The sequence below is a fragment of the Orycteropus afer genome, unplaced genomic scaffold, assembly GCF_000298275.1.
Source record: "Orycteropus afer afer isolate SDZICR_OR568_19922 unplaced genomic scaffold, OryAfe1.0 scaffold00334, whole genome shotgun sequence".
Lineage (NCBI taxonomy): Eukaryota > Metazoa > Chordata > Mammalia > Tubulidentata > Orycteropodidae > Orycteropus > Orycteropus afer.
The window spans coordinates 3,265,665-3,291,948 of record NW_006921921.1 but is presented as its reverse complement, the minus strand read 5'-3'; the positions used below and the strand labels follow the sequence as shown (position 1 = coordinate 3,291,948).

The 26,284-nt window shown below is 40.5% G+C and overlaps 1 protein-coding gene and 1 pseudogene across 1 annotated transcript; one reads left to right on the top strand and one right to left on the bottom strand.

Moving 5' to 3' along the window:
• LOC103206887 lies at positions 1 to 2,691 on the bottom strand (annotated as a pseudogene).
• GLT8D2 (glycosyltransferase 8 domain containing 2) lies at positions 2,690 to 26,284 on the top strand. Its single transcript, XM_007952394.2, has 9 exons — positions 2,690 to 2,708; positions 6,702 to 6,794; positions 11,202 to 11,373; positions 13,891 to 14,008; positions 15,175 to 15,259; positions 16,006 to 16,118; positions 19,714 to 19,880; positions 20,687 to 20,799; positions 26,112 to 26,284. Exons 1-9 carry the CDS (start codon positions 2,690 to 2,692, stop codon positions 26,282 to 26,284), a joined length of 1,053 nt encoding a protein of 350 aa, XP_007950585.1.

The window sequence follows — 26,284 nt, the reverse complement described above, 5'->3', positions numbered from 1 at the left end:
TTAGAATGTAGTCCTGACAGCTCCATTCACAGCACCAGACTTTCCGTTGCTGGTGGATATTTGGCTGGGATTTTGTCTGTAAATTGAGATGTACACTTATTTCAGTTGACACTTAGCTTCTGCTGCTTTTAGATGTTTCTGCTGTACATACCTGTCAGTAGTTTTCCATACGTCATATTCAATGATGCTAATCAATGATTTCCAAGGGAGAAAGTCTTGACATATGTCATGGAGTCTTTATCATATTTTTTCCAGTGTCTCTTCAAGTAAACTAGCTTCTGAGGCCGACCATTCTTCCATTTTATCTCTGCATAAAACAGGTCCTCCAGGTGATACTAAGACACTAACTGCACTGCTCAAATAAGAGCTGTATCTAAACACTGTATTCATAACATGAAATAGATAACGTACTAGGAAGCTGGAACCACACTCGTGCAGACTAGGCTACGTCACAGAACTGCTGCAGTCAAGAGCTCAAGCAGATGTCCCCACAGCATGCACTACAACTGTTGTTGTTGTTGTTGTTATGTGCCATCGAGTCAGCCCTGACTCATAGCGACCCCTCCTTGGGTTTCCGAGGCAGTATCACTACGGAAGTAGGATTGCCCAGCCTTCCTTCCGAGGAGTGGCTGGTGGGTTTGAACCGCCAGCCTTCTGGTTAGCAGGCAAGTGCCTTAGGCACTATGCTACCAGAGCTCCCTGCACTACAACTAGAAACTGGTTAATCTGTTGATCCCTAGGTGGGCTTTTGGGATCCCAAACTTTAAACTTCCAATTTTGACTGTTCTCTGTCACGTGATTCTCTTTCTAAGATCATTTCTGAAATATCTGCTTGGTATGTAGATCCCACTCTGATCTCACCTTTGTCAGCTGTAGTGTTTCCATTGAGAGGTCATAGAACAAAGAGTAGAAAAGGTATCCTCCTTATCAAGATCGGACGATACTGGCTCTGTCATTTCAGGGGGCAACACGGAATTTCCCTCTGATACATGTGTTGCAGGCAGAGATTCATACTGACGTAACAAAAAGAGTTCCCTGTATTTCCACTGTGGAGCTCTGATGGTGCAGTAGGTAAAGCATTTGGCTGCTAACCAGAAGGTCAGCAGTTCAAACCCACCAGTGCTTCACAGAAGGAAGACGGGCCAATCTACTTCTGTAAAGATTTATAGCCTTGGATGTTTCAACTGATGTTTCTGTTCATCAGTCAAGTCAGGCTCAATCATTATTTCAGATTCTTCCTCAGTTTCTTTAGCATGCTTGTCTGAAACATTATAAACATATTGGAAATATCTTGTCATCTATAAAAGCACATGACTTTTACTTCCACATTGCCACTTGCAGTCTTGTTGAGTAGTTCTATCATTCTGATTAGGTATGGGTTGCTGTAGGAATTCTTAAAGGAATCTCTAACTCATTACATGTTGGCCACTATGTCTGCCCACCTGCACATGACTATATATATATTTTTAACACACACACACACACACACAAAAAAACAACTTTTTATGCTTACCTCATTATTATTATTATTCAACTTTTTATTGTGATTTGGGTGAAATTTTACAAAGGAGCTTCATTTTATGTTCAACAGTTATGTTTACCTTATTGTTGTTGTTGTTGTTATGTGCTGTTGAGTCGAATCCAACTCATAGCGACCCCTCCTTGGGTTTCCGAGGCAGTATCACTACAGAAGTAGATTGCCCAACCTTCCTTCCAAGGAGTGGCTGGTGGGTTTGAACCTCCAGCCTTCTGGTTAGCAGTCAAGTGCCTTAGGCACTATGCTACCAGAGCTCCTGTTTACTTTATTAGCAAGTGTAATACATGGGATAAGCCTGACTATGTGACACAAAAAGAAATAGTTAATACAAGAGAAGAGGAGAAAGAGAAAATCTACATGTATCTAACTATTACAAACACCTGGAGTACTGTAGAAAAAAATCAATTCTCTAGTTGTTTGGTAGTGCCAAATACCCAGAAGGGATATTGATTTGTGTATTTGTTTTTGTCTTTTCCTTTTCCCCAAAATGTTCTGGTGTTGTGTTTCTATACAATATTCTTTTTGCATTACATGCAGTCCAGTCCTCCAGGCAATGCAGTTAGAAGTAAAGAGTGTGTGTGTGTGTCAGACTTTGCCACTTCTGAGTTTTTTACTCTGAAGCGTTATTTAACTTAACTATGCCTCTGTGTCCTCATCTGTAAAATGGGATTAATGATAGTATTCATAGAGTTAGGAATTAAACAACATAATGTGTATAAAGCATGCAGCACAGGGTGAATGCTAGCTTCTGTGGTGGTGCTGATGCTGGGATCAAAGAGACCTCATTGCGTGACGCTTCTTCAAGTTAGCGCCATCTGATCTGTTGACCCAGAAAACTGACCTTTGGAAAAGGTAAATATACCAGAAGATATATTTAGCATATATTTAGAAGATATGATTAGCTCTTAGGGACACTTTGTGAGGTTTGCAGCCCAGAGAAGCCACTTTTGTAAAAGGTGAGCTGCACATTCCAAAAATGTTTATTTTGATTCCAGATTCAGAAAAATAAAGAATGATTGCCCAACTCATGACATATCAGACTTCCAAAAAAAAAGACATGGTTCTTAACAAATGTTGATGACGTTTAGTTGATTTTAAGTAAAATTTTATTATTTAACCCACAGGTCACAGTGCTTATCTGCGAGAACACACATGGCTCTGTTAAGAAAAAGTAAGATTACATCTTCTGAAAATAACAGAATACAATGTTTTGGTGAACTGTTTTGATGCTGAGTCTTGGCTCATTTGGAAATCTTATTCAATTTTTATAAATAGTTTTCCCACAGGCAATTTTTGGCATGATCATTTGAGGATGATTCCTGTGGGAAATTTTAAGTATTTTGGCCAGGATTGGACTTATCATGGTTTTATATGTGTTTATAAAACTTGCAAATAAAATTTATTTTCTCATCCTAAACATTCATGTTCATGTCTAATTCAGCGTTTTCTGTTTGAATTTTGTATTTATATTATTCCACCACTTGTCTCTCAGTTTGTCTTATGCTGATGGCTTACATGTTACTGTGATGCTGGAAGCTATACCACCAGTATTTCAAATACCAGCAGGGTCATCTAAATAGCAGCAGAAAATGGTCTGATATAGCACTGGAAGATGAGTCCCTTAGGTTGGAAGGCACTCAAAATACAACTAGGGAAGAGCTGCCTGCCCAAAATAGCCAAAAAACCCAAACCCACTGCCATCAAGTTGATTCTGACTCATAGCTACCCCACTGGATTTCCAAGGCTGTAAATCTTTATGGAAATAGACTGCCCCCATCTTGCTTTCATGGAGTGGCTGGTGGGTTTGAACCACCAACCTCCTGGTAGCAGTCAGATGCCTTAGACACTGAGTCGACCATAATGATGTGGATGAAGTAACGCTTCCAGGACCTTCATTTGCTGATGTGTCATGACTCAAACTATCCATTAATAATTGGAACGTGGAACGTATGAAGTATGAATCCAGGAAAATTGCAAGTTATTAAACATAAATGGAACTCATAAGACCAATATCCTAGGCATTTGTCTTCCATACTTTGGTCATGTTGTCAGACAGGACCAATCCCTGAAGAATCATGTCACACGTGGTAAAGTAGAGGGTTGGCAGGCAAAGGGGAAGACCCTCAATGAGATGGACTGAACAGTGGCAATGACAATGAGTGCACGTAGGGTAACAACTATGAGGATGCCATAGGACCCAGCAATGTTTTTTTTTTTTTCTATTGTACATAGTGTTGCTATGCATTGGAAGTGGACTCACTAGTACCTAACAACAACAAGGTATTAGGAAGCTGCAGTAGACTGCTATTGACCATTTTGAATTAGACAATCATATGGTCTACTATGCCAGGAAAGGAAAATTGAAGAGGAATGGTGTGATATTCGTCATCAAAAAGAACATTTCAAGATCTACCATGAAGTGTGATGGTGTCAGTGATAATATCCATACACCTACAAGGAAAACCAGTTAATAGGACTATTATTGAAATGTGTGCACCAACCACAAAAGCCAAAGAGATGAAGAAATTGAAGACTCTTATCAACTTCTGCAGTCTGAAATTGATCAAATATGCAATCAAGATGCATTGATACTTACTGGTGCTTGGAATCCAAAACTTGGAAATGAAAAAGGATAGGGGGCTGGAAAATATGGCCTTGGTGATAGAAATGACACCGGAGATCACATGATACAATTGTGCAAGACCAACTACTTATTCTTTGTAAATACCATTTTTCAAGAACATAAATAAGCTATATACATGGACCTCACTGAATGGAACACACAAGAATAAAATCAACTACATCTGTGGAAAGAGACAATGGAAAAGCTCACTGTCATCCATCAGTGAGAGCAGGGCCAGGGGCCGACTGTGGAACAGATTTTATCAAGTTGAAGCTGAAGAAAATTAAAACAAGTGCACAAGAGTCAAAGTACCTTGAGTACATCATACTTGAATTTAGAGACCATCTCAAGAAAAGATTTGATGCATTGCACACTAATGACCAAAGACCAGGTGAGTTGTAGGATGACATTAAGGACATAATGCATGACGAAAGCAGATCATTACAAAGACAGGAAAGAAAGAAAAGTACAAAGTAGATATCAGAGGAGACTCTGAAACTTGCTCTTGAACATAGAATAGCTGAAGCAAACAGAAGAAATGATGAAGTAAAAGAGCTGACCAGAGAGATTTCACAGAGCAGCTTGAGAAGACAAAATAAGATATTATCATGAAATGTGAAAAGACCTGGAGTTAGAAAGCCAAAGTTGAAGAACATGCTTGGCATTTCTCAAGCTCAAAGAAATGAAGAAAAAATTCAAGCTTTGGGTTGCAATATTGAAGATTGTGTGGGCAAAATACTGAACAACACAGGAAGCATCAAAGGAAGATGGAAGGAATACACAGACTCACTGTATCAAAAAGAATTGGTTGACGTTCACCCATTTCAGGAGGTCAAAATGGATGGTATTGAAAGAAGAAGTACAAGCTGCACTGAAAGCATTGGTGTAAAACAAGGGCTCCAAGAACTGATGGAATTCCAATTGAGATGTTTCAACAAATGGATGCAATGCTCGAAGTGCGCACTCCTGCCAAGAAATCTGGAAGACAGCTACCTGGCCAACAAACTGGAAGGGATCCATATTTGTGCCCATTCCAAAGAAAACTGATCTAACAGAATGTGGAAATTATCAAACCATATCATTAATATCACTTGCAAGTAATGTTTTGTTGAAGATAATTTTAAAAATGGTTGCAGCAGTACATAGACAGGAAACTCTCAGAAATTCAAGCTGGACTCAGAAGAGGCTCTAGAATGAGGGATGTCATTGCTGATGTCAGATGGATCTTGGCTGAAAGCAAAAAATACCAGAAAGATGTTTATCTGTGTTTTATTGACTACGCAAAGGCATTTGACTGTGTGGATCATGATAAATTATGGATAACATTGCAAAGAATTGCAATTAATTGTGCTCATGAGGAACCTGTATATCAAACAAGAGGCAGTCGTTCAAAAAGAGTGAGGAGATACTGCATGGTTTAAAATCAGGAAAGGTGTTTGCCAGGGTTGTATCCTTCCACCATACTTATTCAATCTGTATGCTGAGCAAACAATCCAATAAGCTGGCTTATCTGAAGAAGAATGCAGCATCAGGATTTGATGAAGACTCATTAACAACTTGTGATATGTAGAGGACACAACCTTGCTTTGCTGAAAATGAAGTGGACTTGAATCACTTACTGATGAAGATCAAAGACTACAGTCTTCAGTATGAATTATATCTTAAATACAAGAAAACAAATATCCTCACAACTGGACCAATAAGCAGCATAAATAAATATTGTTGCTATACATTAATTTTGGATCTGGCACAAAGTGCTAAGTTGCTAACTGAAAGGTCAGTGGTTAAAACCAGCTGTGCTACAGGAGAAAATTGTGGCAGTCTTCTTCCATCAAGATTTACAGCCTTGGAAACCCTATAGGGCAGTTCCACTCTGTCCTACAGGATTGCTGAGTCTCAACGACTCAACAGCAGAGTCTGGATTTGGTTTAATGCTGTGAGCACAAATCTTCTAAATTATCTCATGCACAACCAGTGATCCATGATTCATGCTGAGGAAAATACTGTCTCCTCCCATGCTACATCTCTATAGGTTCAAGCATCACTGGTCTGGAACAGATGGTTCTGGAGGCTTAGAACTGGAAGAAATACAGGAGTGTTCTGACCTCTTATCCAGGCCATAAATTTTTTTGCATGTCATCCTTAGCCAGTGGCTGAATTAATTGAGAAGCAGCTGTGTAACAGCTAAGCACATGTACTCATAATAAGTATTATATAAATGATGGCTATTGTTTGAAACAAAACAGTCACACACACAGTGTGGCTCCAATGGCTGTAAATGTAATGATTGAAGTCTAAGCCCCTGCCATCAGACTACCTGTGTTCAGCCCTGGAAACTCATTAAGCTAAGTCTCTGTATCCCTGACCAACAACAGTGTCCCAAGTTAACTCTTTACTCCATATGCCATCTGTTCAAAGACAGGTCCCAGGCCACCACTCTATGTTTGTCATGATGGCATCTGCTCACACCGCCAACGTAAACTTTTCAGAAGATTTCCGTTTGATAAGTTGAGCTATAAAATGTTTCTATTTTTATTTCAGTTAATCAGGTGTTGCTGTTCCTTCTGATCTTGACCCTCTGCGTGATTCTGTATAAGAAAGTTCATAAGGGGACTGCGCTCAAGAATGAAACAGGTCAGCAGGCCCTAGAGTCCATCGAGATGGAATTCCTGTGAACATGGTTGGGATGTATTGAGTCCTTTCGATCATTTGATTCAGAAATAAGCCATAATTTGTTCAGCTCCTGAGGACCTGCTCACAGCCTGCCCACTCAAGGCCACCCTCAGGCAGTGCTCTAGAAATGCTCACTGCTGTTCAGACGTTAGCATATGTAAGGATCCGAAAAATCAGCCCCTGAAAACCCTTTGGAGCACAGTTCTACTTTGACTCATATGAGGGGTCACTATGAGTTGGAACTGACTTGATGGCAGCTGGTTTGGGGCACTGGTGGTTCAGTGGTCGAATTCTTGCCTGCTGGGTGGGAAGCCCTGGTTCCATTCCTAGCCAATGCATTTCAGACACGTCATCACTTGTCTTGTCAGTAGAGGCCGAACCAGTTTCAGGGGAGTTCTCAGGCTAAGACAGACTAGAAAGAAAGGCCTGGTGACTACTTCTGAAAATCAGCCAGTGAAAACCCTATGGGTCCCAACAATCCAATCTGCAACCATTCATGGGAACGGCGCAGGTCCTGGCAGTGTTTCCTAATGTTGTGTAGGAGGTTGCTATGAGTCGAGTTGCTAACAACAACAATAACAGGTTATTGTCCAGGGTCCTATGAATCCATACGCTGATGAGAAACAGGGTGCCCTCCCATGTACTCTTCTGATAGTAACATTCCATGTAATATCCTGATAATTTCATTGTGATTAGCATAGTGGAGATTCACTCCTAACCCATTTGGGGTGAAGAAAGTTTTCTTTCCCAGCCCATTCAGGGGGAGGAATGTTTATATGTTTGGCTAAAAAATCCTAACTTGAAATGGGATTCACAGATTTGGTGTCGAGAGAGCAGACATTTCACCTATTTTAGTAATGGGCATAGTTTGATAAGAGCTGCTTATGGGAAATTAATTGCAGACTAAGTCACTATCATTTCCAGTTTGTTTCTCCCTTCACTGTGTTGTTTTTGTAAGTTTTATTGGACACCAAATGGGTTTGACTTTAGTGGGTTGGCTGAGGCATCAGTTGGCACAATTGATCCAAATAATACAGCCAATAATTCCCAAAGAAGCTGCAAGGCTGGAGCACTGCGAAGATGCTATGGTTGATAAACCGTCCCCACCCTTTCTCCAGCTCTCTTTTGTTCTGTCCAGGGGCGATTTCTTGACAGAGAGCAGTACTTCTGGTGTAGTTTAGCTCCTGGCTTCTCTGACAAACAGAGGCTCTTAAAAAGATGTGATGTGTCTGCAGTAGAGCTGTCAACTCGGTGTTTCACCTCCTGTGGTATCCCCTCTCTCATGGGAACCTTCCTCTACCTCATTGTGCCGCAGCCTGCTGAAGGCCTCCACCTGAACCTGACATCCAAGTACATACAGCCCCAGCCTTTCAACCCTCCCCTCTCTCCTTGCATCCCAGTTATAGCCCATAAATCATTTCTACAGAATCCTGTTCTCTGTATCCAACCCATCAATTCCATTTAGTTCATTTTAGCAAAGTTTTATTGAGTATTTCCTAGGTGCCAGACTCTGTGAGGATAGTGTAATGAGCTTATAGTCTAGTGGAGGAGATAGACACAGAAATAGATTCTCCCAGTGCAGTGCAGTAAGTGTTCAGATCCAAAAACCAAACCCACTGCCATTAAGTCAATTCCAACACGTAGTGACCCCCACTGGGTTTCCAAGGCAGTAAATCTTTACAGAAGTAGATTGCCCGTCTTCCTTCTTTGGAGCAGCTGCTGCTGTGGTATCTCCTTTCTGGTCAGCAGTCAAATGCCTTAGGCACTGTGCCACCAGAGCTCCTTAAGTGTTCAGATCACTTACACTGCCATCAAGTAGGATCTGATTCATAGCAACCCCTCCTTGGGTTTCCAAGGTGGTATCACTACAGAAGTAGATCGCTCAACCTTCCTTCTGAGGAATGGCTGGTGGGTTTGAACCACCAGCCTTCTGGTTAGCAGTCAAATGCCTTAGGCACTATGCCACCAGAGGTCCTTAAGTGTTCAGATGGAAGTATCTAAAAACCTATCATCCATCCATCTGTCCATTCAAAATGTATTGTCAGTCCAGCAGGCACTGGGTCAGATGCAAAGGATGCAGAGATAAGCAAGATACCATCCCTGCCCTCACAGAACAGTGAGTTTAATAAGAGAAAAGGGAAAGATGTGTAACCGATTGAATTGCAATGCAGCTGATAAACTCAATCATGAGCAAGGACAGAATTAGCACAGATGAAGTGGTAGACTAATTTGTGTAGGAGCTACGAAAGGCTTCCCAGAAGCCCTGATGCCTGCACTACATTTGGAAGTTAAACAAGAAGTGGTATTGTTGTTAGGTGCCATTGAGTCAATTTTTGACTAACAGTGACTCCATGTGAGAGTAGAATTGCCCCATAGGGTTTTAAACTAGGCTGTAAGTTTTACAGAAGCTGATGGCCGGGTCTTTCTCCCACAAAGCTGCTGGATGGGTTTGAACCACCAGCCTCTCAGTTAGCAGCTGAGCACTTAACCGTTGCATCACCAGGACTCCTTTTAGACATGCAGAAAGGAGGCAGGCCAAGAGCTGAAAATCACAATGCCACATGAAGATGTAGATCCATTTGCAAACATGTTTGTGTGAAAGTGGGATCATATACTAAAAAGAATTTTGTATATTCTCTTCCTCCTTAATGTTATATGATGAACATTCTCTCATGTCAGTAAATATACTGTGAAAACGAAAAGAATTATTCTAATGGTGGAAACTTCAGATGTGCGGCAAGATGATGGAAAAGGTGGAAGAGGAACAGGGGGAGGCTCTTCAATGTTCTTAATCACCCAACGCTCAATAGCTCATGGTTGGTTTCATTAGAGCCTTGTTGAGTTAAATTTCAGCTAGAATTACCCTGGGTCTGTGAAGAAAGAGACAACTTAAAGCAAAAATCACATGAACATTTACCAGTCGATACTCTTTAAAAAAAAAAAAAAGCAAACTTGCTTTTGAGTTGATGCTGACTCATGGTGACCTTGTATGTGTCAGAGTAGAACTACGCTCTGTAGACCCCATAGGGTTTTCAGTGGCTGATCTATCTGAAGTAGATGGCCAGGCCTTTCTTTTGAGGGATCTCTGGGTGACCTTAACCTGCCAACCTTTCAGTTAGCAGCCAGATGTGTTAACTGGGCCACCCAGGGACTCCACTGGATACTCTACATTGCTGAATAGGATATTATTCTTCATACCTGGAAATTGTATTGCAGTACCAAAATATGATGTTAGGACATTAATATTTTATATCATACCCTATGATCAAAATAAACTTATTGTGTATTTTAGTCATGCTCTTTCATATATCTTCTTTCTCCTGCTGTCAGTTTTTGAAAAAATTGACTTGAGAATGGATGTTGTTGTTGTTGTTGTTATGTGCCATCGAGTTGGCCCCGACTCATAGTGACCCCTCCTTGGGTTTCCAAGGCAGTATCACTACAGAAGGAGGATTGCCGAACCTTCCTTCTGAGGAGTGGCTGCTGGATAGGGGAAGGAAAATCACACCCCTGTATTTTATAAGGGGCTTTGGCAGTGTACTGGTTAAGGCATATGGCTGCTAACTAAAAAGTCAGTGGTTCAAACCCACAAGCCACTCCATGGAAGAAAGATGAGGCAGTCTGCTTCCATATTTACAGCCTTGGAAACCAATGAGGGTCACTATGAGTCAGAATCAACTTGATGGTAGTGAGTTTGGTTTGGTCTGGTTTATATTGTATTTTATAGCAATACAGGCAAGGCAGATACACTGAGGAAAATACTGAGGATTGTGAAATCCAACAAGGCTTTTCACTTCACATATTTTTCCAATTATATTTGTGGAGAAACTGTAACAGCTCCAAATGAATAGTGACTTAAGCAAAATAGAAGTTGATTTTCTCTTTAAGTAAAAGTCTGATATTTCAGTTCCACAGTCATCCAGATCAAAACTCCTTCTATTTTATTGCTTTGGGTGTCCTTGATAGGTAGCTTCCATCTTGTGGTACAAGACGGTTGCTCTAATCCTGCCATCATATCCACATTCCAGCCAGTAGGAGGGGAAATGGAAAGGGCAAGCACATTCCTTTATGGGAAGACCCAAGGGGTGCACACATTACTTGGACTAACATCCCATCGATTAGACTTGGTCACATAGAGCTGCAAAGGAGTCTAGGAAATAACAGTCTTACTGGGTGGCTATGTGCCAGCTACAATTCTAGAGCCCTATTCCTAGGGGAAGAAGGAGACAGTGGGTAGTGGAGAACAGTTGGTAGTTTCTTCCACATCATGGCATTCTTCCCTATGAGTGTGGAAGTTAAACTGGCTCGATTGTGAAATTCCTTTCTGTTCTAAGTGATGCTCGGAGACCATGTTTTTGTTGTTTCCAGATGATGACTCTGAGACTCCTGAGGAAGTAGAAGAGGAAATCCCTGTGGTGATTTGTGCAGCAGCAGGGAGAATGGGTGCCGCAATGGCTGCCATCAACAGCATCTACAGCAACACCGATGCCAACATTTTGTTCTATGTTGTTGGACTCCGGAACACTCTATCTCGAATACGGTAATTTGTGTGTTGTAGACTTTAGGGGTTTCTATTTTTGTTTAATGTTCCTTATCTTTCCCTAAAAGTATATCCTTCTTTTTTGGTTTGATAAATGTCATTAGAATTGATGAGGAAGTGGCTTAAGGTCTGTGTGGTGGTGACCTAGCAAACATGTGGCCTAGATAAGGAAATTTCTGCAGACTCTCATTAATCTGCTATGGAAATGCATCTTTCTGTAGAAGCAAATTGTCTAACAAACCAAATAACCCAAACCCTAAACTCAAAATTAAAAAACTCACTGCTGTCAAGTCGGATACAACTCATAGCGACCCCTCCTTGGGTTTCTGAGGCAGTATCACTATGGAAGTAGATTGCCCAATCTTCCTTCCGAGGAGTGGCTGGTGGGTTTGAACCACCAGCCTTCTGGTTAGCAGTCAAATGTCTTAGGCACTATGCCACCAAAACTCCCAGATCCTGAACTAGCTTATATGAAAAATATTTATTTCTCAAATAGTTTCTCTTTTCTTTGCTTTCTTAACCTGTGAGCAAGTCATAGAAGAAAAACTATAAATTGTCAATAAATATGAAATATGTTAATACGAATTAACACAATGGCATATAATTATTCACCTGTTTGATTGGTAATAATTAAGTAGATTGACACTATCAGGTGCAAAAAAATGGACATATTAATTCCTATTATACAGAATGTATACTTCATAAATTAGAAGAGCATTTTGAGAAGGCAGTATGAAAATATCAAAATGTGGCATGTACTTATAATGTGACTCACCATTTTCACTTCTAGGAATCTGTGCTCTAAAAATCGTAGCACATGTTGTCAAAATGTTATGTAAAATGATGTTAATTTCAGCATCATGTGAAATAGTAAAAAATGGAAATGTGCTTAAGTGTCCAATATGGTGAAATGTTTAAATGAATGATGGAATATGATTCAGCTATTAAAAAAATAAGTCTATCTGTATACACTGACAAAGAAAATCTTCAAGGTATATTGTTAAGTGGAAAAAGCAAGCTGTAATACAATTCATAGAATATGACCCACTTTAAGAAAATAAAACCCCAAACTATAAATGTGTACAATTATATATGTATGTATCACCCATCCATCCATCCAGCTGCATTTCTGCAAAGCAAAATAACTGGGAAAACACCAAATTGTTAACAGTGCCTATTTTGGGGGGGCGTGGAAGGGAGGGACTGGAGAGTGCAGTGGTGTGGGAGAACTTAAGGTATTTCTGTGTAATTTCCATCATTCATAAGGAGAATGTATTCATGTATGCTTTGGCACAAATGTTTAAGCACTTGGCTACTGAAAAAAAAGGTGGCTGTTCGAGTTCAAGCAGAGGCACCTTGGAAGAAAGTTCTGGTAATCTGCTTACAGAAGATCATAGCTACTGAAAACCCCATGAAGCACAGTTCTGCTCTGATACACTAGAGGATAACAACTCAACAGCAACTGATTTGCTTTTTTTCCCCCCATAATTACATCTACTCTTTATCAAGTATCTCGTCTAACATTTCACCTTTATGACAATAGTAAAAAATTTATCCAACTATTTTGCACATTAACAACATATGTAATGAATGCTAGACATACTCAGTAATGAATGCTGAAGTGGTAGGTGAGAGTAATGCTGGCTACGATGGTTAAGGTTGTGTGTCAGCTTGACACATGATTCTCAATGGTTTGGTAGTGACGTAATGATGTAATTTGTCAATAATATAATAATGTAGTCATCCTCCATTTTAGTATAACACTGATTTTTGCATAACAACCTGTTCTTTGGAACCTAACTATGTTGATAGGAAAGGAGTGGGTATACAGTAATGACATCATCAGGAGGAACTGAGATACAGACTTTTGTCTCTCCTCTCCATGGCCATTGGTTGCTGGTGTTTTGAGTATTATGTGTGCTTTCTAGTTTTTGTGTGTGTCATTTCTCACTCTCCTTATATTTGTTGTTGCTTATTGTTTGCTTAGGCTACCATCAACAGCCTTGAGTTATCAGTGGGCTGGAAACCAGACAACCAAACTCATAGATGCTGCTTTATATGAAAGAAGGAACTTTAGTTGTTCTTCCAGTTTCCTGTGGAGATTATCTGGATCTAGGAGAAAATTTGGTTATTACAATTTTGCTTTATTTCCTTTGCTGTAAGAGTTAGATGAATGAAAAAGGAAAATATTTGAAGCCAGATGAGATGGGAAAAAAAATCAGGAGGACTTACAGACTAAACTCTACTGAGATTTCACATCTTTTAACTTCCTGAGAAGGCAGCATAAAGTTTTGGGGGCCTGACACTCCCGTGCAGGGGACCAGGGTTCAATATTTGGCCAGTCCACCTCTGCTCAGTCACCACCTGTCTGTGTAGAGGCTTGGTATGTTGCTGTGATGGGAAACTTGTGCACGGGGTTACCAGGAGTCTGAGGCGACTCCATGACAGCTAACAGGGAGGCAACCAATTGACCCTGAAGCAATAGAGTTTTGTTTGTTTGTTGTTTCCTCTCTTTAGAAAATGGATCGAACATTCTAAACTGAGAGAAATAAACTTTAAAATTGTGGAATTCAACCCTGTGGTCCTCAAGGGGAAGATCAGACCCGACTCCTCAAGGCCTGAACTGCTCCAGCCTGTGAGTAGGAGTCACGCATATGCTGGGGAAACTCCTTGGTGAGACCTTTGTTAAGTGTGGAAATGTCCTTGAAAGACCATTCATTGGGATGTAGATGGAATATTTCTGATGCCTCACAATGTTACATCTCCCCTAAACTCTGCTTACTTATAATTTATAGACAAGCTGCTGCAGAAAGGATGTAGGATGGCTTATATAAACATACTGAAGTTATTAAAGAAGAAATGAAGCATACAGACATGCATTAAGTATGTGAATATGTCTGTGGGGTGAGGCAAGTAGTAAGGATAGGGACAAACATTCCAAACACATAGGCTGTCTACCTACCGTGCACACTGAATTTAGCTCTGGGTATCCCAGCGTTGAAGGAAAAACGAGAGCATGATGGACCATATATTTCATACTATCAAATAAGATAATATTTTCAGGAGACACCAGTTTTTTGTTTTTTTTTTCCTAGCGTTGGACAGCTTAAAGTATTTCATTGCAAAAGTTCTTTCCAGTGTTTTTTGATGACAGCTTTACAGAAAATGCAACCACCTTCTACACGATTGTTATTCAAATCCATCCTTGAAAATTGACTAAATTATAAGCCTCCTGTCTAATGATATTGGTATTTTCCCAGTCCCAGGTATTTATTGTCAGAACGGGAGCTGAGTTAGGACTTAGGATGAAATGGTGTTCTCACTAATAAAAATGGCACTCCCACCCTTAGCTCACACTCCTCTGACCTTTTTTTGGTTCTGGGAGCTAAAGACAAGTCGGCTTGGTGCTAGGATGATGTGTGCACATGTGTGCATGCGTGCGTGTTTAAGGCAATTTAGTTGACATTCATCAAAATTTCTCAATGTAAAGGGAGGCAGGTGATCTCTGGCCTAGAAGATTGGCCGTGAAGCCTCTGTGACTCCCACCGCTGTTCACAGGGAATGGAAAAGGCCTCTGCAGGGGTGTGGTTTGGACCGAGCAGAGCCATTGACCTGGCAGTGCGGTTCTCAGCCCCACAGACCAGCACCAGGAAGCTCAGCGAGGCATCCTTGCAGCCACCCGTTTGACTCTGCTCCAAACCAGGAGCTGAGCAGAGGCCAGGGCCAAAGCGGACTCCCAAGAACCCTTGGAAGACACTGAGCCATATGCCTCTGCGTCACCATTGTCTCTTTTGTTAACAGTTGAACTTTGTTCGATTCTATCTCCCTCTGCTTATCCACCAACACGAGAAAGTCATCTATGTGGACGATGATGTCATTGTACAAGGTATACGCGGTGACTGTCTCCCTTCATTTTTCCAAATAGTTGCCCATTGATTTTGATGGCTTATTAAAAGTTTTGAGTACCATATTGTTTAAAACTTGGGAGTATTCCAAAAGCAGGGGTTGATACTCATTTCCCTGGACCATCATTCGACTTTCTGAGGGACAGATCTCTGACTGTCAAAGTCGGCAATAAATAGCTTGGCAGCCTTTCCCTGCTCTGCATCCCTGACACATGGGGAATAAAGTCTGACTGATGGCATTCTTTGTAGTGAGCTAAGTTTTGGTGTTTAAATGTTGCAGTCTCTCTCTCCCACATGCAAATAGGATTTCATTGGTATGGTACCTATATAGCAACAGAAATAAGAACATCTGACCAATGCTGAGCTGAATTTATTAGCAAGTAGGCTTTGACATGAGCTCTTCTGATTAATTGCCAAGCTACTTGAAATCAAGGATCCTATCTTAGAATTTTCTACTATAGCAAAATCAGGGACTGTCTACTCTACTCACTGCTGTTGAGTAGATTCGACTCATAGCGACCCCTGCTTGGGTTTCCAGGGTGGTATCTCTACGGAAGTAGATTGCCCAACCTTCCTTCTGAGGAGTGGCTGGTGGGTTTGAACCACCAGCCTTCTGATTAGCAGTCAAATGCCTTAGGCACTATGCCAGCAGAGCTCCCTAGAGACTGTCTAGCTCTAACTAAAACAAATGCTGTACTATTTTAACTTCTGGCATTTCTAAATGCAGGTGATATCCAAGAACTCTATGACACCACTTTGGCCCTGGGCCACGCAGCAGCTTTTTCGGATGATTGCGACCTACCCACCACTCAGGACATAACTGGACTGGTGGGGCTACAGGTGGGCAGTCTCTCTGGAATCCCACCTTCATCTACCGCACTCTTCCCCTCTCCTCTCCTTCCCCACCACTCAAAATGTGTGATGTGTACACCTTTAAGAGTCCTGATGGTCAATGTGGACTGCTGGGAGGGTTAAGAACCTGGGCTTTGGTTTCAAACTCCAGCTCCACCCCTTACAGACTATGGGGCAAGTTACTTAACCCTGCAATTTCCCACTTCCTTTATCTGGAAAAGGCAACAACAGTATTTATGTAGTTGTGTTTGTGTGAGTTAGGATGAAATGCGGCTGCTGTTGGGTACCACGGAGTCGGTTCTAAATAATAGCAACCCCATGTGTGATGATAGAACTGCCTCATAGGGTTTTGTAGGCTGTAATCTTTACAGGAGCAGATCTCCAGGTCTTTTCTTCTGTGGACCCACTGCTGGGTTTGAAAAGCCAACCTTCTGATTAGCAGCTGAGCAATTAACCATTGCACCACCAGGGCTCCTTATGATGAAATAACATGCTGTGAAAATGTCCAGCATGAAGTAAATGCTCCAGAAACAAGGTTGCACATAACCACACTCTATGGCAAAGATGGTATTTTCTGTAAAAGGGCCCATCATTGAACTTTGGTTCTGCTTTCAGAGTTTCGGTAATTTTTTTTTTCCTTTCTTTCTGTAGAGGAAACGTTTCTGTAGAGGAAACAATTGATTTTGTTCAAGGGTAAAGATCTCTTTGTTGTTGTTTTTGTTATTTGCCATCGAGTCAGACTCGACTCATAGCGACCCCTCCTTGGGTTTCCAAGGTAGTATCACTATGCAAATAGATTGCCCCATCTTCCTTCCGAGGAGAGTGGCTGGTGGGTTTGAACCGCCAGTCTTCTGGTTAGCAGTCAAGTGCCTTAGGCACTACGCTACCAGAGCTCTTAAAGATCTCTTTATGTTGGTGGAAACGAGGAAAGGTGAACATAAATGTAAAATTGAATTTTACAAAATGCCTTTAAAATACAAGGTGTTATTAAGAATTGAATGCTGTTATTTAACAAAAGTTCCAGCGAAGAATTTCATATCTATAACACTTAAGATGAGTCACACTTTAAAGCCTAGGTTCTGGGACCAGACCCGACTTTGCCTAAATCTTCGCTCCATTATTAGCTTTGTGACTTTGGGCAGGTTACTTAACTAATTCTCTTTCTGCTTCCTCATTTGCCAAATAAAGATAATTATAATACTTTCCTTGTAGGGTTATTGTGAGGATTAAGTAAGTTAATATATGTAAAGTTATTTCATGCAATTAATGAGATAATGCATGTAAAAATTCCTAGACTAGTGCCTGGCACATAGAAGGTGCTCAAATGTTTGTATCACTTCTGTGTCATATTTGAATATCACATTGAGGTAGGTTATGACAGCCTATGTAGGTAAACCAGTATGTCCATTCATTCAATGACTTACTGAGTGTTTAGTATGTGCAAGGTACTGGTAATGCAGTAAACAAAATAAAAATTCTCATCTTTGTGTAGCTTACATTCTAGTGGTCAGAGACAGATAGTAAACAACTAAATAAAATATTTAATAGGGAATCAAGATGGAGGTGGGGTTTTGCATTTTAAACAGGATGGTAAGGGAAGGCACCACTGAAATGGTGAGACTGAGGGAAGCATCTATGCAGGCATTTAGAGGAAAAGTGTTCAGGAAGAGGTAACAGCAGGTGTAAAAGATCCCGAGGCAGTCTACACAGGGGGAAGTGTGCCTATGACCACGTATAGGGTTGGCAGACAATGTTTCTACAAGTGTATTTATATGTTCTGTAAGAATGTCCAGGTACACAGTAGAGCCAACAAGGGACAAGGTTGTAGTAACTTCTTGGCCACAGCCAGCTACCTAGAGGGAGCGAGTAGTTGGACCTGTGGGCTTGGGACCATGGTCACAGGGGACATCAAGCTCAATTGGCATAACATACTAGACAAAAATATTGTTCCACATCCTACTTTGGTGAGTAGCAACTGGGATCTTAAAAGCTTGCAAGTGGTCATCTAGATGCAACCATGGCTCTCTTCGTCCAGAGCAAAGAAAAATGAAGAAAACCAAAGATGCATGGAAACAATTAGTCCAAGGGACTGTTACACCATGCGATCCTCAGCCTATATGACTATTAGACCAGAAAAACTAGATGGTGCTCGGCTACCACTGTCAACTACTCAGAGGGGGATCTATGTAGGAGATTCTGGACAGACTGGGAGAACAATGTGGAACAAAACTCAAAATCATAAAAAAAAAAAAAAAAAAAGTGACCAGGTTTGCTGGTCTGATAGAGCCTAGTAAAACCCCTGAGGCTATGGTCCTTAGCTGTCCTTCAGGCCTGGAATTGAACCCACTCCTGTGGCTTTCAGCCAAACAAAAGACAGGTGTATGAGCTGAACATTTACATTAGGTAGATAACACTTCTCGGAGAGATTAATCATGGGAGAATAGAAGGGCTGTATATGCATAGGGAGACAGCTTGGGGGACAGGAGTGCGTGGGAAGGAAGGACACAGAGAAGAGGCAACTATGAGGAGGAAGTGGGAAGAGCTATTGCATTGTGGGAAACTGCAGTCAACGTCATGAGACAAAGCATATGTGAACTGCTATATGGAAAATGAATTTGCTCTGTAAACTTTCACCTAAATCACAATAAAAGTTAAAAAAATAAAAATAAGATCCTGAGGCAGACGTACGTCTGGTGTATTAAAGGAACAAGGAGGTCAATGTGGCAGAGGGATTAAAGGGAGAATAGCCAATGAAGTCAGACAGGTAAAGAGCCAATGAAGTCTGAGAGGTAAAGAGGTAACGGAGGACCAGGTGGTCTAAGGCATGGTAGGCTACGTTAGGAGCCCTGGCTTTTACTCAAAATGAATTGGGAATCCGTTGGAGGGCTTTGAGCAGAGGAGTGACATAGAGTCAGGGTGGGGTTGAGAAGGGTGGAAGCAGGAGCACTGATCAGAGGGATCTTGCAGAAATCCAGTGAGAAGTGATTAATGGCCTGGGCCAGTGAGGTAGGAGAGGAGGCAGTGAGAAGTGGATAACTTCTGCGTATGTTCTGAAGGGAGGACCAACAGAATTTGCTGGCTGATTTGGATGGAGTGAGGAGTCAAGGATGATCCATTGATCTTGGGTTTTTTGCCCATGTAACCACACGGCCAGAGTTGCCACTAACTGAGGTGGGGCAGGTTGAAGGGAAGGTTTGAGGACCGGCTTGGGATCAGTTTTGGGATGTTAAGTTGAAGCTGCCTTATAAAGCTGCCTTATCAAGGACACACTGAGTAAACAGATGGAGCAGGAGTTGGAAGTCCAGAGGAGAGATCAGGGCTGTCAACATTGATGATATCGAGAGCAAGGAGACTGGAATGAGGCTGCGCAGGAAGCCAGTGCTAGAGAAATGAGCGGCACTTAGTATTACAGAGGTTGGGAAAAGGAAGGGCACCCATCAAAGGACATAAGAAGTGGCCAGTGGCACAGGAGGAAAACCTGGAGATACCGCATAATCCCTTCAAGAAAATGGTAATTTTTCCAGACACAAAAGTTTTAATAAGATACATTGGTCAGAAGTATGCCTATCCTGTTCCTTTGTAGAATACATACATGGGATATCTGGATTACCGGAAGAAGACCATAAAAGACCTTGGCATTAGCCCCAGCACCTGCTCTTTCAATCCTGGTGTGATTGTTGCCAACATGACAGAGTGGAAGCACCAACGTATCACCAAACAACTGGAAAAATGGATGCAAAAAAACGTGGAGTATGTGCAGACCACCCTAACATTTTCTCCAAGCCTGAACAGAAAATTATTCCATTTAATTTTCTATGCATAGTTCAGAGGTTAGAATATTATTTCATAGACATCTTAGGTCTGATTTTCTTAGAGGCACCAGCAAGAATGAAAAGGGAGCAGATGAAACTCTATTATCAAATAATATAAATCAGAGAAATCGAGAGAGCTGGTGGAATAAGAATTCCCTTATTAAACAAGCATTTTCCTCATAAATCTGAGTTCAATAACTCAGTCAGTAACTCCCAGGATCCTAGTATACTTTTCCACTGTAAGTCAAGTTTCTCCTTCTTACCTGATTTAAGGATTGTTTTGTGAAGTCAACTCTTTTTTTGTAGCTCAGTTTTTTAAAAATGTGTGATTTTTCATGATAGAAGTTTCAATGTTGAGAAAATAAACGAACACGGCCACTATTTTCATGTCATTGTACTTCCTATCGGTCTGTGTTCCTCTGGAGTTATAACACCATTGTGACCTTGAATACATGATGAGATAATTCTAATGTATTAATAATTAATCAGAATTTGATCTTCTATGTTTGATAAAAATCCCTGAGTTTTAAAATGGCAAAATATTAACTGTGAAACTAAGTGAGGTACATGGGCACTCACAGGGTTAGTCTTCCAACTTTGTGTAGGTTTGACATTTTTCAAAGGAAAAAGAGAAGAAAATGAAACAGTGACAGAATGTCTCACATCTTTTTCAAGTATCAGACCCTGTTTTATTTGAGATTGTGGGCACTCCGTGCCTTATCACTGTTCCATTTCTTTTCTTAGGGAAAACCTCTACAGCAGCTCCCTGGGTGGAGGGGTGGCCACCTCTCCAATGCTGATTGTGTTTCATGGGAAATACTCCGCAATCAACCCTCTGTGGCACATCCGGCATCTGGGTAAGTATTTTAGAAAAAACAATTAATTGTACATTTTATAGCAGCATGGTGAAGAGTGCTACAGAACCAAGTTCCTGAATTCAAATCCACCTGGTGAACTTGGAGGAGTTATTTAACCCCTCAGTGTCCAAAGTCCTCAAATGGAGAAGATTTAGTGCTTACCTCAAGGGCTCATTTCTAGGAAGGCATGAAAAGCAATTAGACTAATGCCTAGTGTATGGTATGTGTTCAATAAACACCAGCTATCGTTATGACAGAACTTTCACTGTGAAAACTTCTTCTCTTGCCTTTACTTGCAGTAGCCCAGAGTGGAACAAAACCAAATGAAGTAGCATAATGACTTATGATGACTTAGGTAGCTGGCACCAATTTTTTAAAAAGCAGTGGTTATGAGCTGCATAATCTGTATGAGTCCTTATTTATTCACTACAGAGTGCAGGCTCCACTGTACAGTTACCTACGATCCTGGGCAAGTTAGTAAAGCCCTCTGTGCTTCAGTTTCCTAATTTGTAAACTGAAGCTGATAGACCTTAGGAAGTTTTCATAAGGAATAAATTACCTAATACAAGATGAACAAATCTGTTGTGGACTGCAGCCAGAATTCTCATTGGAAGCTAGGTCAGATTTCATCTCTTGTATTTTGGTCATGGTATCAGATAGGACCAGTCCCTGGAGAGGGATGTCATGCTTGGTAAAGTAGTTATTATTGTGAGGTGCCATTAGTCGGCTCTGACTCACAGCGACCCTATGTGCAACAGAACAAAACACTGCCTGGTCATGCGTCATCCTTACCATCATTCCTATACCTAAGCCCACTGTCGCAGCCACTCCATCCTGTTGAGGGTCTTTCCTTTTTTTGCTGATCCTCCACTTTACTAAGCATGATATCCTTCTCCAAGGAATGGTTCCTCTGACAGGGTGACCAAACTAGGTGAGACAAAATCTGGGCATTCTCACTTCTAAGGAGCATTCCGGCTGCACTTCTTCCAGGACAGATTTCTTTGTTCCTCTGGCAGTCCATGGTATTTTCAGTAGTTTTCTCCAACACCACACTTCAAAGGCATAAACTCTTCTTTGGTCTTCCTTATTCACTGTCCAGCTTTCACATGCATATGAGGCAAATGAAAATACCATGGTTTGCGTTAGGTGTACTTTTATCTTCAAAAGTGTCATTTTTGCTCTTCAACATTTTAAGAGGTCTTTGCAGCAAATCTGCCCAGTGCAATATGACGTCTGAAGTCTTGAGTGCTGCCTTCATGGATGTTGATTGTGGATCCAAGTAAAATGAAATCCCTGACAACTTCAATCTTTTCTCCATTTATTGTGATGTTGTTTATTGGTCCAGTTGTGAGGATTTTTGTTTTATGTTGAGGTGTAATCCACACTGAAGGCTGTAGTCTTTGAGCTTCATCAGTAAGTGCTTCAAGGCATCCTCACTTTCAGCAAGCAAAGCTGTCTCATCTGCATACTGCAAGTTGTTAATGGTTCTTCCTCCAAACCTGATGTTGCATTCTTCATATAGTTCAGCTTCTTGGATTATTTGCTCACCATACAGATTAAGTTATGTGAAAGGATACTACCCTGACACACAACATTGCTGATTTTAAGCTATGCAGTATCCCTTGTTCTGTTTGAACGACAGCCTCTTGGTCAATACACAGATTCCTCATGAGCACAATTAAGTGTTCTGGAAATCCCAGTTTTTGCAATATTATTCATAATTTGTTATGATCCACACAGCTGAATGCCTCTACATAGTCAATAAAACACAAGTAAACATATTTCTGGTATTCTTTGCTTTCAGCCAAGATCCATCTGACCTCAGCAGCGTTCTCTCTCATTCCACATCCTCTTCTGAATCCAGCATGCATTTCTGGAAGTTCCCTGTCAATATACTGCTGCAACCAGTATACTGAGTTATCTTCAGCAAAATTTTACTTGTGTATGATATTAATGATACTCTTTAATAATTTCCACATTCTCATTCTGTTGTACCTTTCTTTCAAGTAGGCATAAATATGGATCTATTCCAGTCAGTTGGCCAGGTAACTGTGACACCAAATTACTTGGCATAAACGAGTTAGTACCTCCAGTGCTATATCCATTTGTTGAAAACATCTCCGTGGGTATTCCGTCAATTCCTGGAGCCTTGTTTTGTGCCACTTCCTTCAGTGCAGCCTGGACTCCTTCTTTCAATACTATTGGTTCTTGATCATATGCTACCTCCTCAAATAGTTGAACTTCACCCAATTCTTGTTGGTATAGTGACTCTATGTATTCCTCCCATCTTCTTTTGATGCTTCCTGCATCATTCAATATTTTGGTCATAGAATCCTTCAACACTGCACCTCAAGGCTTGAATTTTTTCCTCAGTTCAGCTTGAGAAATGCAGAGCATGTCCTTCCCTTTTGGTTTTCTAAATCCAGGTCTTTGCACATTTCATTATAATAATTTACTTTGTCTTCTTGAGCTGCCCTTTGAAATCTTTGTTCAGCTCTTTTACTTCATTTCTTCCATTTACTTTAGCTACTCTTTGCTCAAGAACGAATTTCAGAGTCTCTCCTGACATCTACTCTGGTCTTTTCTTCCTTTCCTCCTTTTAATGACCATTTGCTTTTTTCATGTGTGATGTTCTTAATATCATCCCACAACTCGTCTTGGTCATTGGTATTCAATGTGTCAAATCTGTTCTTCAGATGGTCTCTAAATTTAGGTTGGATATAATCAAGGTCATATTTTGGATCTTGTGGACTTGTCTTAATTTTCTTCAACTTCAACTTGAACTTGCCTAGAGCAATTGATGGTCTGTTCCACAGTCAGCTCCTGGCCTTGTTTTGGCTGAAGATATGGAGCTTCTTTCTCCTTTGCTTCTTTCCACAGATGCAGTTGATCTGATTCCTGTGTATTTCATCTGGTGAGCTCCATGTGTATAGCTGCCATTTATGTTGTTGAAAAAAAGGTATTTGTAATGACTAAGTCATTTGTCTTACAAAATTCTGTCATGTGATCTCTGGCATCATTTCTGTCAGCAAAGCTGCATTTTCCAACTACTGGTGATTCTTCTTTGTTTCCAACTTTCATATTCCAATCACCAGCAAGAATCAATACATCCTGACTGCATGTTTAGTCAATTTTTAACTCCAAAGTGGGTAAAAATCTTCAATTTCATCTTTGACTTTAGTAGTTGGTATGTAAATTTGAATAACTGGTTTTATCTGGTCTTCCTTGTAGGCATATGAATATTATCCTATCACTGACAGCACTGTACTTTAGGATAGATCTTGAAATGTTCTCTTGGACAATGAACATTAGGCCATTCCTCTTCAGTCTATCATTCTTGGACTAGCAGACCATATGATTGTTGTGGTTCAAAATGGCCAATACCAGCCCATTTAAGGTCACTAATGCCTAGGATATCAACCTTTATGCATTCCATTTCATTTTTTACAATTTCCAATTGTCCTGGATTCATACTTTGTAAATTCCATGTTCAGATTATTAGTGGCTGTATGCAGTTGTTTCCTTCCATTTTGAATAGTGCCCCATCAGCAAATGGAGGTCCCAAAAGCTTTACTCCATTTATGCCATTAAAGTCAACTCTACTTTGAGGAGGCAGCTCAACTTCTGGCACTGTGTGAGACAGTGGTTCAGAGCTATTCACAAAGTTTTCCAGTAAAATATCAGATGGATTCACTGCTATTCATAAAGTTTTCACAGACCAATTTTTTTTTTTTTAAATATGTAAGTGGATGGACCCATCCTTCTTCCCAGTCTGTCTTAGTCTGGAAGTTCTGCTGAAACCTGTTTGCCATGGGTGAGGTTGCTGGTATTTGATGTATCGATGGCATAGCCTCTAACCTCACAGCCAACACACAAGCCACCTAAGTATGACAAACTGACAGACGAGTGGTGGTAGAGGGTCAGTGAAAAAGGAGAAGACCCTCAATGAGATGGATTAACATTGTGGCTGCCAACAATGGGCTCAAACATAGCAACAACAGTGAGGATGTTACAATACTGGGCAGTGTTTCATTCTGCTGTACAAGGGGTCTGTAAGTCAGAACCAACTTGATGTCAATTAACAACAATACATGTAAATTGCTAGAGTCTGACACAGAATATACACTCACAGTCATCCACACTGTTATCCAAAAGCACTGGACTATACCCATTTAGAAATTTAGAAATGTTTCAACTTAAAAAAGGTAATGTGCATACATTCTATTATGCAGTACTCTCAGTGGGGTCTGAGCTATTTATAGCCCATAATTCATTTTTGTAGCATACTGTGTGACTGTGTGATAAAGACCATAAATACTTTGTTAATTCATATTCAGATCTCAGTGCAAAGGAGTTACTAAAAAACCTTGTTTCCACAGTTTTGAAGACTATTTTAGAATTGGAGACAATGGATTAGGACTTGTATTTACCAAGTGCCCAGTACATGACCAAGAACTGGACTAGATCTTAATACACTTCTAGGAGAGTATTCTAAACATATTCCGAGCAATGGCAGTATTAGTGTAAATGCATAATTTCTTAAAGAGATTATTAGTAATAGGAGTAACAATCAAATGGGAATAGCTATTAAAAAAAGCAGATCTTATTCTTAGTCACATTAAATATGGTAAAAACAAGACCTTTTTCAAGAAAATGTTACTATTATAAACACAAACTGTAGAAAAACAAGAACTCCTATAAATTCTTGGTGGGAGGATAACCTAATACAAACTTCTTTGGGGACAATTTGGCAGTATCTATCACAATTAAAAGGCACACAACACCCTTTATTCCATCAGTTTCACCTATTCTACCCTACAGATGTATTTGCATACATACAGAGGACATATGCAGAAGACTGTTCATTGTAGTGTGTATGTTTATGAAGAGAGAGAAACAATCAAAATGTCCATAATACATAATCATATAGCCATTCTATGTAGTCATTAAAAATAAGATAGTAAGTTCACATGTAGTGTTACAGAAAGTTCCTGGGGCAGTCAATTAAAAAGGCAAGGTAGCAGAAACCCTGTGTAGTATGCTATTTTGTCTTCTCTCTCTTTAAAAAAAAAAAAAAGAGAGCGTGTGTGCATGTTTATATAAACACATATACTTAGGGAGAACATTAATGGAGGGAGTTATGAAGAACTGTTCAGCTGTGATTGCTTTGGAGACCTGAGTTGGGTGAAAATTTTTCATTGTCTATCCTTTTGATTTCTTTTTTTTTCTTTTTATCATGAACTTGTATTTCATTTTTAATATGAAATTTTCATTCTCTAACAAGCCTGTTTTCCTCTCAACATTGTCCAAAGGCTGGAATCCAGATGCCAGGTACTCAGAGCATTTTCTACAGGAAGCTAAGCTGCTCCACTGGAATGGAAGACATAAACCCTGGGACTTCCCAAGTGTCCACAATGACTTATGGGAAAGCTGGTTTGTTCCTGACCCTGCAGGGATATTTAAACTCCATCACCACGACAGCTGA